Below are 18,946 nucleotides of genomic sequence, written 5' to 3'. Positions count from 1 at the left end.
TTTTTCATGTTAATCTTGACAATAATAATTTCTATACGTCCATATTAATTTTGAACATCTCTATCCAGACAATAACAAGAGTACATTTTATTGTCTGGATAATTCCAATATATATTTGAAAACATTTAGGTCAAAATTAAGATAAAAAATTAGATCAAATTTTTGGTCAAAATTTTGGTCAAAATTTTGGTCAAAATTAAGGTCAAAATTTAGGTCAAAAACACAAAGAGGGCCCGGGATCGTCGGGACACTGGACCCAGGTTATTTAAATGAAATCTTGAATCGTCACACGGCAGGCGACAACCGCGAATCCGCGTGTGCAGCATTTCAGCTCGTTAGTGGCTTCGTAGATCCGAAGGTATTTTAACGCGTCAAAGATTCGAAAGGATGTACAGCAAGTGGACAACAGGGCGAGCTAAATAAAAGTGTGACCTTGACCCCACCACACCTGTGACCTTGACCCCACCGCACCTGTGAACCTTGACCCCACCACACCTGTGACCTTGACCCCACCACACCTGTGAACCTTGACCCCACCACACCTTTGACCTTGACCCCACCACACCTGTGAACCTTGACCCCGCCACACCTGTGAACCTTGACCCCACCACACCTGTGAACCTTGACCCCACCGCACCTGTGACCTTGTCGCACTTGATTCTGCCCGCGGGCCACTCTCCGTTCACGCAGAGCACGTGCGTCTCTTGCGGAGGGTGGTAGCCCGGCTCGCAGGTGATGTTGGCGTGCACGTTGCCGTGGCCCTGGCCGACACCCACCGAGCCGTGGGGGATGCGGTGGGTGGACGAGCAGCAGTAGGGAGCGGGCACCATCGTGCCCTGTTCGCACCTTCGCAGCAGCAACAACAACAACCACGGGGGGAGGGGGGTGGGAGTTACGCGAACGCACCTCGAAGCGCTGCCTCCAGTGTTTGTGTTGTGGTGTTCTGTGTGTTTTGTGTGTTTTGTATTATGTGTGTTTGTCTTCTGTGTGTGTTTGTTTTGTGTGTGTGTTCTGTGTGTGTGTTTGTGTTCTGTGTGTGTGTGTTTTTGTGTTCTCTCCGTGTCTTGTGTTCTCTGTGTGTTTTTTGTGTTCTCTCTGTGTGTCCTGTGTTCTGTTCAGTGTGTTTTCTGTGTGTGTTCTCTGTGTGTTCTCCGTGTGTGTGTGTTCTCCGTGTGTGTGTGTGTTCTCCGCGTGTGTGTGTTCTGTGCGGGCGCACGCGTTCTGCGCGTGCATCAGTCCATGCGTGCGCCGGGCCGCGTTCCCCCCAACCCAAGCCCACCACCGCTCACCGCACGGTGGGAACGAAGGCCGCGTGGTCGCTCTTGCACTTCACCGTGTACGTGAAGCCGTCCTTGCCCTTGTCCAGACTCTTCACGTGCGGGTAGTCGCTGGCGCGCGGGTCGCACTTACCTGCACTCACAGACAGCACAACATCGTCATTGTTGTAAGATTGTGTGCGTTCTGCGGGTGTAACGCAGCACAACACCGTGAGCGTTGTAGTATTGTGTGCGTTCTGTGGGTGTAAGGCAGCACAACATCGTCAGTGTTGTAAGATTGTGTGCGTTCTGCGGGTGTAACGCAGCACAACACCGTGAGCGCTCCACTCACGCTCCTTGCAAGCGAACGCCTTCGTGTCGAAGGCGCCCGACCGGCACGCGACCTGCTGACCCTTGACCGGCTCGAACCCAGTGGAGCAGGCCAGCTCAGCCGTCAGCGTCTCCCTGTTCACTTTCACCTGAACACAAGGTCAGGGGTTGAGGATACGACGTGAGTTGCGACGGGACTTGCACCTGTTGTGCTGGATATCGGTGAAAATGAGCTTTTTCGCTCATCGGATTCCTGCAGTATTAGCAAACATTCTGATTCTGATATTCGGAGTTTGCGTGTCTCTCTCCCCGTGGTCGCGCGGATTTTTCTCCTCCGCCCCACCCCCCCCCACCCCCCCACCCCCCCAAATTTAGAATCAACTCGCGTCAAGGTCTGTAGACTGCGTCCTTCTGTGCGTGCCTCAATCCCGGCTGCATTCATGGGGTGAGTGGCCACTTGCTGCGTCTGCGCCACGGTTGTGGAATTCCCTGCCGTTGGAAATTCGTTCATCCGATAATGTGGATGCTTTTAAGTCTCGTCGAAAACCACATCTTCTTCAGTTCGTTTATTCTATTTAGCTTCTCCTTCTTTCTTGGCCTGTCCTTGTACTTATTCTTATAAGGAGCCTTGAGACATTAGTGGAAGGCGCCTTACGAATACATGTAAATTATTATTATTTAAAATAACCACGCGATGATGATGAGGCACTTCGTTGAGCTATCAGTTTGCGATAGCCGGGTTTGCTTCCAACAAAATAAGTAATATTAAAAAAAACTTTTTTTTAAAAACACGCTTTTATGAAATGTACTCGTAATGGAAGAACTCCACGACTCCAGGAAGTGGCCCCGAAGCTTGCCATAACGTAAGGGACCGTGGCCAATTACACGCAACGTTAGTTGAGCGTGGACAATTAGAACCAAGCCGAAACATAACATATAAAAACTAATGTTAAAAAATATATTTTTTTATTATAGAATATAGTATTGTCATCAGTATGACATAAGTATACCAAGTTTGCAGTAAATGCCACATTGGGAAGTGGATTAAAATTGAGTTACAAGATTTGAGGATACAACAACAGACAAAGTGAGTTAATATTATTATACGTGTAAAAGAATGTTTTAAAATTAATGTTTTTTTTTTATGATAGAATATAGCATTGTCATCAGTATGACATAAGTATACCAAGTTTGCAGTCGATACCACATTGGGAAGTGGGTTAAAATTGAGTTACAATATTTGAGGATACAACAACGACAACAACAACAACAGACAGAGTGAGTTAAAAGAAAGCGTGTAAAAAAGAGCTCTAAAATCGCGGCTAAGCTGGCCTTAACCTGGTTAAAATATATATTTTTAAATCGTTTGAGCGAGCGAGCGAGTGAGCGAGTGATTAATTACCTGTCCGTTGGCCACCGCTGCCGCAGGACGGGCGCAGCACACGGGGGTGGGTTCCCACACCCCAGCCTTGCACCTGCAGCGGCGCACACACGCACAAAGGCTCAAAGGGACCGTCCATAAATGACGTCACGCGATTTTGCAGACCTAACAGCCGCAACTCAGAGGCGCGGAGCCAAGCTCAGAGTCACTCGAAAGCGTGGTCATGGAGGTGAGTTTTTAAGTGTCTATTGAAGGAGACGATTGCGGCGATGCTGCGAATGTGCAGAGGGGTGACGGCATTCCAGACTGTTGGGGCTGCCACCGAGAAGCGACGCATAGACGTGGCCGTCCTGGATCTTGGTATCAAGAGGAGGTCGTGAGTCGCGCTGCGCAGGCATCTGCCGTGTGCTGAGCTGCAAGTCGTCAATAATGAAGAGAGGTACGGGGGGCAGGCAGATGTGAAGGCATGGTGGCAGAGGCAGGCGATCTTGTATGTGACCGTGCTGGCGATGTGCGGGAGATGGTCAAAGTTACACGCTTGGCTGCATGTCCGTGTGTGTGTTCGTTTGCAAAGTAGGAAGCACAGGTGGTACATCGGCCAATCATCTCAGTCGACCAACCCATGGCACCTGGGTTTGTACCATGACCTCCTGCCAGCGGGCGTTTGACACTTCACGTAGCCTTAAAGTGCACATAGCCTGGCACCACCACTTAGTTGTTGTTGTTGTTCGTTTGCAAGACTGTGCTGCGCATATCGTGCTGTTGACCAACGTAATGGCAAGCGACGCCGGCAGCCCTGTGCGTGCGCGACTTATACGAGGCCTGGCGCCGTCACTACTTACGAGATCTTGCTGTAGCCCTCGTAGCCCGTGTCGCAGGCAAGGCCGGCGCTGTGGTTGTGACGCACCGTGTCCTCAGACATCACGAGCTTTCCGTGCGCCACCTCCAGCCTGCGACACGATTCTGTGCGTTTCACGAGCGGCACCGCACGGCGAGACAAAGTGGGGGGGGGGGGGGGGTCTTACTGAACAGTGACCAGGGGCCCCGCGGTTTCGACCAGGTTATGGGAAATGCAGGAATACGATTAGTGTTATTTGTGAAATGCTAATCCTGCATAACAAATAATACTAATCGCATTCCTGCATTACCCATAAATATGCTAAATTCCTCTTGATATGCAGATTATTTTGCCAATGCGCATTTCCCCCCCCCCTTCCAACCCAGCTTAAATAGACGCTCCAAGCGTGGTGGTGTTTTCTTTTAGACTCTGTCGCCTCGACAGACCTGGTCTTCACCTGAGGACGGCTGCTTGTGTTGTGGCCGAAACGTCGTGAGAATTATTTTATTATGTTTTATTTTTATTATTTTATTACTTCCCTTCTACGTGACTTTACCGAAAGAACCAAGAAGATGAATCCCTGCAGTCACGAAAGCTTTCAATCGAAATTTAACCCCCTGTGGGTTCATTGTCAAAGCCCGTTAACCAACGACTGCAACGGAAAACATTATCTTAGTTAAAATAAATAAATGATTTAGGCGGTGCCGCTGCTGCTGCTGTTGCTGCATTGGCAGTGGTGCGCAAACATAAATAACAAAACTCAACCTCAATTAACATGGTGCTCAGAAGAAGAGCCGTTGCCCAAAAAGTCGCCTGTTATGAATATGTTATTGTATGTACGTTCAACTTCTACGTACGGTGCATACGTAGCCAACCATGTTAATCGGAGGTGCGGGGGAAAGACAACAAACTAAATTTCGATTTAAAGCTTTCGTGACTGCAGAAATTCATCTTCTTGGTTCTTTCGGTAAAGTCACGTAGAAGGGAAGTAATAAAATAATAAAAATAAAACATAATAAAATAATTCTCACGACGTTTCGGCTACAACGCAAGCAGCGTTGTAGCAGCCGGCTGCTTGCGTTGTAGCCGAAACGTCGTGAGAATTATTTTATTATGTTTTATTTTTATTATTTTATTACTTCCCTTCTACGTGACTTTACCGAAAGAACCAAGAAGATGACAACAAACTAGTTTTAATGAATGACAAAAAATGTTATGTAAATATATTTTGTTCACGATTTCTGTAGTAGTAGTAGTGTAGTGACATCGCGGAATGTCACTGTGTAGTACCAGTCCTAGAGGGTCTCGGTGTGCGCTGATTCATAGCGCTGGATGGCATCACGCTTGACGTGCAGTCAGTGGCGGTTTCTTCATTAGGGCGATTGGGCGACGCACCACCAATGTCATTCAACCACAGAGTCACGCTAGCCGTCACTGTGCCTCTGGATATAGTCCAATCAGCGTCATGTCACGTTCTGTGGAGTACCGCCTCTTTTTGGGCGATTTCACTCCGGCTGAGAATCGCCCCGAGTGGCCCCATAGACTTACATTCAAAGATGTTTTTTTTCGAACGGCGGGCGCTCCAATGCATTCTCTATGGCTTCCGGGAGGGCTTGCACTAACGTGCTTACGTCATCATACGTGCTAACGTCATCATACGTAAGCACGTTTCATCCAACAATATAATTTATCGCCACCTAGTGGAATCTTTAATAAAATAAACTTGAGTGGTTTGTTTTAATAGTGAGTATAGAAACAAACAAGATGTGTTGTAAGAGTCACTTTATTTTTCATTAATATTAAAGAAGTGAAGTTGCCTTTACATGCTTAAGCTGTTAATTTATCCATTGCATGGGTGGACCTTATCCTTATCAATCATCCAGACATTTGCCCCCCCCTGAGAGATTTTGCAGGAGCCGCCACTGCGTGCAGTGCCAACCCGACAGGATAGGGTGTAGGAGTGCCGGCCGTAGGAATGGGGTCACTAAAGGCCATGGCACTCTGGTTGACCCGAGAGGACACGTGACCGGCTAAGTCTACAAAGGGGCCCCAAGTGGGGGCTAGGGGGGTCACGTGGTCGGGGTCCAGATCCTGCTCGAGGATTCTGGTTTGTGGTCGTGGCCAAGGGTGGAGCCAGCCACGCCGCAGAGAATATAAGCCGGGTCCCCAAGTTCTTTTCAAACGTCTTTCTCACTTCCTCTTTCCTTGGTTGACGTTAAACTATATCGGCCTTTCCATGGTATAGCGCCCTGAGAACGATTGTTTAAAGGCGCTTAAGAAATTAAAATGACTATTATATTACCCAAAAACATCCGGCAGAATGTCCCAACCCGGCCCTCCTCCTATCCCACACCCCATTCGCTCGCCTACCGCCTGCCCCAGCCTCCATCATCTCCCTTCCCCTCTCCTCCTTCCAACCACCTCGTAGGCCCTCCTCGTCCTTGCCGACGCCGTACCGGGTTCGCAGAACGGCAGCTCGAGGGAGCCCTGCAGGCATATGGCGCTCAGCGGGCCCACGGCGACGCTCTTCTTGCGGCACGCGAAGTTGGCCATCTCCCCCGGCGGGATCTTGTACGTGGTGGCCTTGAAGAGGCGCGAGATGGACGAACCCCGGCGGAACTGCTGCGATTCGGCGGCCATCTCCAGCGAGTGGGCCTCCAGATCGTTTGAGGTCACCTTGCACGGCACTGGAAGGGGGGGTGGGGGGGCAGCAGCAAAACAACGGAGAGCCGCGGCGCTCGGCAAGGCTGGAAGGTTTTTTGGCCAAATGGGCCGTTTTACCAGAGGCGTCGCTCAGTTTACCACGGGCCTCACTCAATATTACCACAGACCTTACTCGATTGACCACGGGCCTCTCTCAATTTACCATGGCCTCACTCAGTTTATCACGGGCTTCACTAAACTGACCATGGGCTTCACTCATTTCACCACGGGCCTCACTCAGGTTACCATAGGCCTCACTAAATTCACCACAGGCCTCACTCAGGTTACCATGAGCCTCACTCAATTTACCATGGCCTCACTCAATTTACCATGGCCTCACTCAGGTTACCACAGGCCTCACTCAATTTACCACAGGCCTCACTCAGGTTACCATGGGCCTCACTCAATTTACCATGGCCTCACTCAATTTACCATGGCCTCACTCAGGTTACCACAGGCCTCACTCAATTTACCACAGGCCTCAATAAATAAGGGGGCCCCCCAATCTCGCAAACTGCCCCGTGCCTCCAGCCACCGGGCTTCCAGGGACCTCTGGGCAGCCCTGACCTCGGCGTGTGTGGCTCTGGGTTTCTGTGCATGTGTGTGTGTGCAGTACACCTATCCACTCACCCTCACAACGGGACATCTGTGGCTATAGGCTGCTGTGTGTGTGTGCGGTACACCTACCCCCCTCCCACCACTCACCATCACACCTGGGCGTGTGTGGCTCTGGGTTTCTGTGCATGTGTGTGTGTGCGGTACACCTATCCACTCACCCTCGCAACGGGACATCTGTGGCTATAGGCTGCTGTGTGTGTGTGCGGTACACATATTCCCACCCCCCTCCCACCACTCACCATCACACCTGGGCGTGTGTGGCTCTGGGTTTCTGTGCATGTGTGTGTGTGCGGTACACCTATCCACTCACCCTCGCAACGGGACATCTGTGGCTATAGGCTGCTGTGTGTGTGTGCGGTACACATATTCCCACCCCCCTCCCACCACTCACCATCACACCTGGGCGTGTGTGGCTCTGGGTTTCTGTGCATGTGTGTGTGTGCGGTACACCTATCCACTCACCCTCGCAACGGGACATCTGTGGCTATAGGCTGCTGTGTGTGTGTGCGGTACACATATTCCCACCCCCCTCCCACCACTCACCATCACACCTGGGCGTGTGTGGCTCTGGGTTTCTGTGCATGTGTGTGTGTGCGGTACACCTATCCACTCACCCTCACAACGGGACATCTGTGGCTATAGGCTGCTGTGTGTGTGTGCGGTACACCTATTCCACCCCCCTTCCACCACTCACCATCACACCTGGGCGTGTGTGGCTATACTGCTGCTGTTGAGTGTGCGGTACACCTATCGCCGCCCCCCACTCACTGTCACAGCTGGGCGTGTGCGACCACCCCTGGCCGCTGCAGAAGGCCCGCGGTCCGTGGAGCGTGTATCCGTCGTCACACTCGTACTGCGCCTCCTCCTGCGCGGCGTACGACCCCTTGGGTTTCACCACGTGGCCGTGCGAGATCTGTGGCGGGGCCCCGCAGGTCGGCCCTGCTCCCGGTTGGGGGCAAAAATTGGCGACGGGTCACGGCGGGTGGAGGACAGGAGTGGGGAGAGACAGTGACGGACTGGGGGGGGGGGGGGGGGGGGTTAAACAAACTAAAAGAAAATCAGGCCGAGGCGTTCGTAAGAAAGAAAAGAAAACCACACGCGGATACATATTCGGGCCTACGGACTTAGCCAGATGTTGCGGTGTGATTTTTTTTGCCGCGCGAACTCATTTGGCCCATTCGGGGCTGGGTCCTTAAACAAAACAACTAATTTGACCGGTGAGGAAGGATCTTTGGGGCTGCCGAATATGCGGGACTTAATGCCAACTGAGAGGGTAAATAATAAAAAATGTTATTTATAACAGCCAAATATTCTAAATGCGTGATGTTGATTCTAAATGTGGAGGGAAAAACTGGAGGACCCAGAGAAAAATCTACGCGACACACGCAAGCTCCAAATATACAGGCGTCGGTGGTTGGGATCTAACCAACGATCTCCTGTATACCAGAAGAGGTAGTTAACATTTCGCCACCGAGGCGCCCACGGGCGAGAGGGAAGGCAGCCACGTGATGAGCTTGCAACCAACAGTTGCCCAAGCTCTGCAGGTCCTCTGCATATTAGTGTGTTATAGGGCCAATCATATTGGGAGGAAACCGGAGCTACCCCAAGAAAACTCACGCAAGCGAGGGAGAAACGCTCTATCCCGTACAGATGGAACAGGTGGAGTCAACATTTTTGCTGGACTGCCTTCTCATGGCAGGGCCAGGCTACGGCACCTGTCTTGAAAACGAATTTCTTTAGAATTGCTTTTTGCGTTTAGTTTGTTGTCCTTCCACCGCACCTCCGATTATCACGGTCGGCTACGTACGGTACGAACGAAGTTCAACATAAACACACAGAATTCACGCAAAAGAGAAGTTCCCGATCATCTGTGCGGTGATCCATCAACCCTCGCTGCATCAACATCGCTGGATTCCAGGCAGCCACGTGCGTAGCCGCCAACACCACCCGGCACATCAATTATCTGCGGTCAGCTTACAATGCAGATACAGGTTACGAACAAAATAACAAAACAAACTCAAAATCCAGGCCAGGCCTCTTCCGACATCTTTCGCTCACGCAGAGGAGCACTATTGGGCATTGGCGCTTGGCGGCGCCCGGCGGCGCCCATCAGAAAACCGCAGCTGTCAGCATCAGCCCTGACCCCAGGGGCTGAGAGTTCAAAACAAAGTTTGCAGAGGGTGCATCGTGTACAGGAGCGCGAATGCGGCGGTGCCGTGAACCTCCCCCAGTTCGATTTGAAACGGGGTGAGTTGTGCACACGAGCCGCTTCTGATAGTAAGGGGACTCGATTGTTCCAGTAACAAAGACAAAGGTCCCCCTCCCCCCATATAGCCTTGACAGACTGTTGGGGCAAGTGCTGTTAGCGAGTAGCAGCTATGAAGGCCGGCACGGCGCACGAGGGCGGTGGGTGGCCAGCAACCACGCCGGGCCGCCTTTGTCTCCCCGGCGGCGATGTTTTCACACATCGCACCAGCTGCTCATTTCAGGCTGAGTCGACCTAGGGGAGGCCCAGGACCTATTCAGATAATCGTCACCGGCGTTGGCCGTGGGCGGGAATCGAACTCGGGCCGCCGGGTTCGTAGCGCACAGCGCTACCGCTCCCCAACAACAGACTCCCAGTGACACACACCCCCAGTAACAACCCAACTCAGTAACGCACTCACTCCCCACCGTCTGGAACCTTCCACAAGTCCCTCAAAACCTTTCTTTAGTTTCCCACCAAACAGGTCTTATTTGGGCTTCCTGCAACCCCCCCCCTCCCCGTCTAATCTCCCTTGTCGCGTCTTCGTTTCCACCGTTTTCTTTCACTATTTCTCTCGGTTGTGGTCCCGTGCCCCCCGTGCCCCCCCTCCCTCACCCCCGAACTAATCGTCGCACGACCTTCGCATATTTTGTTGTACGTGACAGCAGCAGAAAATTTGTTCAGGAGCCAAATGCCAAACAATAGTCGAGGTCTGATCAATAAAAAATAAAAATAAATTCTTTCGAATCGTTTAGTTTGTTGTCCTTCCCCCGCACCTCCGATTCGCACGGTTGGCTACGTGCGGTGCGAAAGAAGTTCAACGTACACACAACGTTTTGAGCTCTCGTTTTGGCAAATGAAATGTGGATAATTCGGATCGACAGGCGAGCGACTCACGCACGGCGTGCTTTGTTCGCTCCTTGGCTTGTTCCATTATCTAGCAAGATCAAAGATATGAATGCTATAAAATACAAAACTAAACAATTTAAATTTTACCACTTAAGGCCCATTGAGCGATATGGTGTACGGTGCTTTTTTTTCTGGAAGACTTTGCAGTTCTTTCTTGGATGTTTCTGTTTGCGCATAGTCACTTTAAGATGTTTTCTTGTTCATGTTTATGTTTTTGGTTTGTTGCGGTTGCACCCGATTCAAGAGCCGAATGGCTCACAGGGCTATACCTAATAAATGAAACTGAAACTGAATAGCTATTTTTCAGAAGCCACCTGGCTACAAATGATAGCTCAACGAAGTGGCTCATCATCATCACGTGGACATCTACAGCAGTCAAATTCTCCAAACGCGTGCCGACTCTAAATCTGGAGGTATAAACGGAAGGACCCGGAGAAAGAAATCCACATGATCACGGGGGGAACATGTAAACTCCAAATATGCAACAGACGTCAGGGTCGGGATCAAACCCCCGACCCTACTGCGTACCAGGCGAGGGAGTTAACATCTCGCTTGAGTCAAGTGGCACGCCGGGAGATCAAATCGAACAGGGGGCCTCTTAATTCGTTCGCAAGTCTATTATACTAATCATTACACGTCGGCACACAATGGCCAAATAACTTTCACGGGCTCTTTTTAACACACCGCAATATTAACCGGGGAGGAGGGGCGGCCATGTGGTTCGAACCGTGCGAACGTGCTGCCGCTGGGTCACATCGCAGCGCCTGAAGAACCAACCGAACTGAACACGGACAATGTGGTTGGGTTACCTTGGGCTTGCGCGCGTATGCAGCTGAATGCAGACAGCAGCATCAGCAGCAGTGGTATCGCCGCGGACACGGCCATTGCGTTCCTGTACGTGTGGTGACTCGGTCGGGGTCACACACCAGAGGGAGGGCAGTGACTGACTGACAACTCATTTGCTGCACGCACGGAAATTTGTACTCTCGCTTGCCAAACCCCCCCTCCACCACCACCATACCCCCCCCTAACCCTCACCCCATCCCCAAACATTCCGATCCTTTCATGTCCCCCTCCTACTCCCTCTCCTCTTTTCAAACAGCGGCGACGATAACGCGGCGATTCACAAATAAACGCGAGGTTTGCTTGACAACGTTCGCGGCTGCCTGCAGAACAGATCACTTCATCACGCGGACTGGTCGCAAGAACGGCACGGAGGAGAGAATTCGCCCGCCCAAGCTAGCGGACAGCGGCGTTCTGCAATTCTGAATATTTTCTGCGAGAGCAGCACACCTGTGACGATGCCGCGAGTGTGCTACGGCACACACACACAGCTGGTGTGAGTCCTTACTCGAGGCCGGTGTTCTTCATTGCCAAGGCCCCGTGCTGGCTAACAATACACAAATGTGAAAACACCTCCCACCCCACCACCCAACATCATCATTGTGCCGTCAAACCCAACAATGGTTTCAAACGTGTGGTGGCCCTCACACTGATGATCCCTTATCGGCATAATTGCCCCCCCCCCCGTTGCCCCCTCTGACAATTAGTTAAGAACACTGATTGAGATGGAATACCTGTCAACCCATTGTCACTGCCTACCTTGTGACAGAACAATTTATACCTTACTGGTCACCCCGTCCCCTTATAAATCTCAACGTTCATCCTACAAAGTCCCATCACAAGGGAGACACACAAAGACAATTTTGTTGTGCCCGTATTGAAACGGCTGTACACGGTATGGACCTAAAAACTCAATTTCCCTGTACAAGAATACGGGGACATCATCGGGTTGACAGGTATGAGATGCATAATACTGGTTTTTTTGGGTTAGATCGCGTAAATAAAAACCTGTATTATGCCAGATTTGGCTATCCGTCTGATGATGCTAGTTATCATCAGTGTTTTGATCACTCTTTAATATTTTGTGTGGTTAGATGTATGTATGTTGAACTTCCTTTGCACCGTACGTAGCCAACCGTGCTAATCTGACGTGCGGGAGAAGGACAACAAACGAACACAAAAAGTAGTTCTAAAGAAAAACAATTTCAATCTAGATCGCTAGGATCACCATCATTATCAACATTATCACCATCATCAACATCATTGACATCATCCTCACCATCAACGTCAACATCATCGTCAACATCATCAACATCATCACCATGTATGCATGTTGAACTTCTTTCGCACCGTACGTTGCCAACCGTGGTAATCGGAGGTGCAGGAGGAAAGAACAATCCATGCAATGAAGCCCTCGGTATGACTCTTGTCAGCGTTCCAGAAAACCGAAGCGGTTATTCTGCCAGAATCTTGAAATAAAAGACAGCATTGGTCTGGGTGTGATCCATGGGATTTTTCACGGAATATTCTGAGTGATGACGATGATGACGATGATAGTATCGTGTTCTGATTTTATAACAAGCCTTGTGAGAAAGAAAATAAATTGACAAATGATGATCAAAACACTCAACACAGTGTTAATAACACTGTGGCCTTAATAGAAAAATATTATATCCGACGTTTTGGGCAATGACCCTTATTCACATTAATGTGCGTTTGACCTGGACAGTCCAGCAATTGGGATTTTTGCGAGATGTTAACTGCCTCGCCTAGTATGCAGGAGGCCGTGAGTTCAGTCCCGACCCGGATGCCTGCTGCTGTATATTTGAAGTTTGTGCGTCTCTCTCACTCCCCGTGGTCGCTTGGATGTTTCTCCGGAGCCTCCGTTATTTCCCCTCCACATTGAAAATCGACGTCACGCGTTGAAGAGTATTTGGCTGCTATGAATTTCCACGAGATAAGCCACTTCGTTGAGCTATCATTTGTGGCCAAATCGCTTATGAAAAAGGGATATATCGCTCAGTGGGGCCTTACCTGGTAAACTTTAGTTTAGTATAAGCAACATCGTGAACTAGTGTAAAAGCTGCTGTGCCGTTTAGCCCTGACCCTGGATGCGTGCATAAGCATTTTTTATGCACGTGTGTGTTTGCTCGGCATCTGAGTTCGCTCGGCAAACACACAAGACACAGATTAAACAAAAAAAAAATAGGACACAGATACAGCCTGGCAACCTACAGCCAGGGAAAACACTTCCAAAGGTCGTCATGTGTCTGGTGAAAATATCTGCTAACGCCACGGTTCTGAGCCTGCTACCCTATTGGCTGGCGAATGTGCAGTGACTGCAGATATGCTTCACGAATGTTAGCGTTAACATATTGCAGTGAGAGATCACATACTCTTAATTGTCGTGGTGTTCGGTTAAATAAATATATTCATAGGCTTGGATCGCTATCATTCGTGGGTTACTGTTTAAATATTAGTCGTTATTTCTTCAATATATTTGTATATGGGTACCCTGAAGCATTTGATTAACATTCGGGTACCAGACAAAGTTCAGAACTTTCAGTTAATATTCATTTAAAATTTGTACAGACAGTATATTCTTCGTCACTTAATTCTTGAATTGTTCTTGTATTAATGCAGCCATATATATATCCGAAATACGATGGGGATCATTGCTGCCAGCTCACCTGACAGCTACTCACTTCCCCGTGGCTTCTGTGGGCTGGGTGGAACTTCACAGAAGCACCATCTATTCAAATCAATTCTGATAATCGACGCCCGCGTGGAACGGAGTTTCACAACATTTGAGTGCGTGATTCACCAACCCTTGCTGCTGTGGCCACAGTAATAGCTCACAGCGCGGGTTACTTTCGCCGATAGGACATCGCCAGTGTGAGGGCCGTCACACCGCCTGCAATGGGTGTCTTCACATGCGGTGTAGTCGGGGGGTCGCTCTTAAGGCCACCAGGGGCCCCCAGTGGCTTGCGGATCTTGCAATGAAGAACACTGCCTTCGAGGCAGCTAACAGCCACTGCGAACCAGGGTCGGTGGGCCGGTCTGTGTGGGAAAAAAATGCAAAATTGTTATTTTAATATTTCATTAGCTCCAATGTGTACACCTCGTTGCTTATTTACCCTCACAGTTGGCATTAAGCGCCCGCCGTATTCGGCAGCCCAAAAGATCCTTCCTCACCGGCGCAATTTTTTGTATCAGACCCAGTCCCCCAAAATGGGCCCAAATGAGATCGCACGGCAATGTGGGCCCACTGTGCGTTTAACTAAATTTGCTTGGGCCCATTTCGTAGTCCCAGTCCGTCACTGCCGCCATCTCTTTGCAGAGAGCTTACGGGGCTCCTACTCGCCTCTTGCGGCACCCGCACAGCTTTCAAGGGCAGTCCGAATCTCCCGTGCGAAAATTTGCGGTGCCACGGCCATGGAGCAACTCAGCCAGTGCCGCGACTCCCCCCTGGCCCCACGCTGAGCACACACACTGAGCACACACACGCAGCGCACACACTGAGCACACACATGCAGCATACACACACACGCTGAGCACACACACACAGCGCACACACTGGGCACACACATGCAGCACACACACACGCAGCACACACACGCAGCACACACACACGCAGCACACACACTGAGCACACACATGCAGCACACACACACGGAGCGCACACACACACACACTGAGCACACACATGCAGCACACACGCAGCACACACACACACTGAGCACACACACTGGGCACCCACACGCAGCGCACACACTGAGCACACACATGCAGCACACACACACACGCAGCACACACACACACACTGAGCACACACATGCAGCGCCTACACTGAGCACACACATGCAGCACACACACACACGCAGCACATACACACACTGAGCACACACACTGGGCACCCACACGCAGCGCACACACTGAGCACACACATGTGTAGTGGTGATACGCGCTGGCAGGAGGGATCGTGAGGCAGCGCGTGGTGATTGGTTACATCGAGTGGGTGCTCACATCGCGGTCCGCATAGGCTCCGCCCCCTCGGGAGTGGAGGGCTATGTAAGGCGGTGCGCGCGGGCACTCGGGGAGTTGGTAACCAGTGAAGACAGAAGACGGAGGAAGAGATAGGCCCTGGGACCCCTAGCCCCGCTGCCCTTGTACGGGCCGGGGTTCTGAGAGGCTCAGAGGCGAGGCCTTGGGATTCACTGGCCGACGCCCTTGTAAGGGCTCGGGCTGTGTAGCCCAGTGGTCGAGACCCGTAGTCTGACAAGAGGGGTCTGATAGCTCCCCGTAGGGAGAGCGTGGCCAGAGAGCCTGAGTCTAGGCAGAGGTAGGCACGCGTACCCTACGGGAGAGACTGAGTACGACCCGAGCCGAGTGCGCGTAGGGGTCTGATAGCTCCCCGTGGGGAGAGCGTAGCCGGAGAGCCTGAGTCGAGGCAGAGATAGGTGCGCGTACCCCACGGGGAAGACGGAGTACGTGGCCGAGTCAGGCACGTGTGACATAGGTGTTATCCCGGTTGGGACTGTTACGTGTGCAACCGTTGTGAATAAAGAGTGCTGCCCCATCAACTCGTCTCCCGCCATAATTGAAGATATTACACATGCAGCACACACACACACGCAGCACACACACACACCCTGACCACACACATGCAGCACCTACACTGAGCACACACATGCAGCACACACATGCAGCACACACACACACACACTGGGCACCCACATGCAGCACACAAACACACGCAGCACATACACACACTGAGCACACACACTGGGCACCCACACGCAGCGCACACACTGAGCACACACACGCAGCGCACACACTGAGCACACACATGCAGCACACACACACACGCAGCACACACACACACACACTGAGCACACACGCAGCACACACATGCAGCACACACACACTGAGCACCCACACGCAGCACACACACGCAGCACACACACACTGAGCACACACACACACTGGGCACACACATGCAGCACACACACACGCAGCACACACACACACACTGATCACACACACGCAGCACACACACATACACACTGAGCACACACTGGGCACCCACACGCAGCGCACACACGTAGTGTCCTGGCGGGGGATCACCTGGCGCAAACAGTTTTCATCCGAAGGGTCCCTAGGAGGAAAATCCCACGGTTTCCCGGTGCCAGGAGATTGGCCGATCCTCGCAGGACAGGTCACATTGCGGTGCCCCTGAGTTGGCTTAAAATTGTATGGGCGCAAAAAGATTCACTGGGCCAGCCACAGTGAGTCATTCACGACATTGGGAGAGGCTGAGGGTGGAATATTAGGCAAGAAGAGCTGACCAGGAGGTCAGAGTTAATGAATATGAATGGACCATGGGCAGCATCGGCAACCACCACGGGACTGCATGTAGAATGTGCAAGGGCGCAACGACCACAGGTAAGCACACGATTGGCCGCGCGGTACGACGTCACCCCGTGCTTTTCAAGTTAAGGGGATAATAAGTATAACCAGTAAAAACAAAGTTTTTCACTATAAATCCTTTATATGCGTGGCGGCTAGAGTCCTCTCGTCCTCTGGCTTGAGATGGCTGCCACCTATGAGTCAGATGATTGCATTGCACCATTAAGCAATTGGTAATTAAATATAATATTTTTGTCCTAAAAAGTGTAAAATTTTGGAAAAAAATTTTCACGAACATTAATTGTCACGCACAACGAGTCTGTGTGGAAAATGTCAGCTCGATTGGATCACGGGAAGTGGGTTAAAAAACGACCGAAAGATTTGCACGGTCCTAAGCAAGCAAGCAAACTTAATATAAAGGATTTAATAAGTATAACCCGTAAAAACAAAGTTTTTCACTATAAATCCTTTATATGCGTGGCAGCGAACTTAATATAAAGGATTTAAAAATATATTCGCCTGTGGAGGACGCGGGGATCGATCCCGCGACCTTTGGCATGGGAAGCGAGGGCGCTACCAACTGCGTTACTCCGCCACGGCCTGTGGAGGGGTTACGATCTGGGCTCTTACACTCTGACGTTCAGCCAAAGCCATGAATTAGTTCTATTTGAATATATGTAAAATATTTTTTTTTGCCTAAAAAGTGTAACATTTTGGGAATTTTTTTTCACGAACAATAATTGTCTGGCACAACGAGTCTGTGTGGAAAATGTCAGCTCGATTGGATCACGGGAAGTGGGTTAAAAAACGACCGAAAGATTTGCACGGTCCTAAGCAAGCAAGCACGCAAGCACGCGAACTTAATATAAAGGATTTAAAAAGAGTAGCCCGGGACCATTTTCGGTCTCTTGTCTTCAACATCTGGGCCAACAAGACCCACTCCCTGCCGTCCTGCCTCCTCGAGCCACTCGCAGCATCCGTGTGATGCCAGCGAGTGCTGCTACGAGGCAGTGATAGGTAAAGTTTTATCTCGTCCTTCTCCCTCCCACTCTCACAGCGTCCGTGCGACGCGGTGAGTATAGCTTCGAGGTACGTGGCAGGACATTTGAGTGACTGGGCACTTAGGCAGCAGTAGGCTAGGCTCTTCTCGCAAAACATTCCCTGGGTAGTGTGTATTTGTGCCGCGAAAAAAAGTTAGCACAGAGCATCGGTGTGGTAACTGCTCTGCCACCGTTCCCCTATCGTGCATAAACGTTTCAAAATAAGTGTTTTAAAATTCGCCTCGATGGCTGCGAACCAGTCACGCATTTAGGGGCGTTGTGGATTTATTAGTGTGGGTGGTGGTGGTTAAGTTATGGGCCTCCTAAAGCGTGATAAGCCACTTTGTTGAGCTATCGTTTTTGGCAAGGTCACATTTGAAATACAAGTTAATACTGTACCTCAGTGGACTTTACCTGTTAAGAAAAAACAAAGTTTAGTTTGATGCTCCTGCTGTTATGGAGTGACTCATGCGGCCAACTATGGCTGCAAAGTTTGGTCATACATGTGAAGTATTTGAATTGACGGCAGGAACTTCTTGACGGGTAACACACTTTTATTAAATCTTTACGTTCACAATACAACGTGTGGTCTCCTTTCTTCCGACTACACACTCCACTTAACTCGTGTAGACTCTATGGTTCTGACTACACCCAATACACTTGACTCGTGTAGACCCTATGCCTCTGGCTACACACAATACACTTGACTCGTGTAGACCCTATGCCTCTGGCTACACACAATACACTTGACTCGTGTAGACCCTATGCCTCTGGCTACACACAATACATTCGGCTCGTGTAGACTCTATGCCTCTGGCTACACACACTACACTCGCCTCTGGGTTACACAGAGTCCCGGTCCCGTTAGGACAGCGGGACTAGGTACCGCAGGGCCCTAGGTCTTCATCCCCGTCTTCATTCTTCGCTGGTTACATACTGCCCTTACGCCTGTGTGCATCCCCTTTTATAGCCCCTGCTCACGAGAGACGGAGCTGATCCGGACGTCGACGTGAGCATCGTTCCCTAGTGAACCAATCACGACGCACTCTCTCTACGATCCGTTTTCCCAGCGCGTGTTAACACTCCTCTACCAATCACACCGCGCTGCCACCCGATCACTCCCTCTCAGCGCGTCACGGGCCCACAGCCAATCAGTACCCCGTAACCCACGACCCCGCGCTGACCCCTGATCCTCCACCGTCAGCGCGCGTCACCACCTACACAGCCAATCATTACGCGCTGGCATACGATCCCTAATCCCAGCGCGTATCACCTCTACACATGTTATGTATATCGTTTATTGTTAAATTTGAATCAGTTCCTATGATCACTGTTAGATTGTTTTTATAGCTGTATTATAGTGATTTTGAAAAC

At 50.6% G+C, this 18,946-nt stretch overlaps 2 protein-coding genes across 2 annotated transcripts in view; one reads left to right on the top strand and one right to left on the bottom strand.

The window, feature by feature from the left end:
- The window catches only part of LOC133355870 (PAT complex subunit CCDC47-like), a 26,260-nt gene extending 15,023 nt beyond the window's left edge, over positions 1 to 11,237 (bottom strand). Inside the window, exons 1-8 of the mRNA XM_061573282.1 lie at positions 11,090 to 11,237; positions 7,895 to 8,065; positions 6,262 to 6,492; positions 3,810 to 3,930; positions 2,989 to 3,061; positions 1,609 to 1,735; positions 1,290 to 1,410; positions 622 to 846 (exon numbers count right to left, since the gene is read on the bottom strand). Of these exons, the coding sequence (XP_061429266.1) occupies positions 622 to 846; positions 1,290 to 1,410; positions 1,609 to 1,735; positions 2,989 to 3,061; positions 3,810 to 3,930; positions 6,262 to 6,492; positions 7,895 to 8,065; positions 11,090 to 11,165 (1,145 nt within the window). The 5' untranslated portion in view covers positions 11,166 to 11,237. The remainder of the gene's footprint in view (positions 1 to 621; positions 847 to 1,289; positions 1,411 to 1,608; positions 1,736 to 2,988; positions 3,062 to 3,809; positions 3,931 to 6,261; positions 6,493 to 7,894; positions 8,066 to 11,089) is intronic.
- Positions 1 to 18,946, top strand: part of LOC133355844 (cytochrome c oxidase subunit 4 isoform 1, mitochondrial-like) — a 554,855-nt gene that overhangs the window by 68,330 nt on the left and 467,579 nt on the right. The gene's annotated exons all lie outside the window — the stretch shown is intronic.

The sequence above is a fragment of the Lethenteron reissneri genome, chromosome 52 (genome assembly GCF_015708825.2).
Source record: "Lethenteron reissneri isolate LAM-NWPU_2019-01 chromosome 52, ASM1570882v1, whole genome shotgun sequence".
NCBI classification, from domain to species: Eukaryota; Metazoa; Chordata; class Hyperoartia; order Petromyzontiformes; family Petromyzontidae; genus Lethenteron; species Lethenteron reissneri.
Note: the sequence above shows the minus strand (reverse complement) of the source record. Positions and strands in the feature narration are given on the sequence as shown.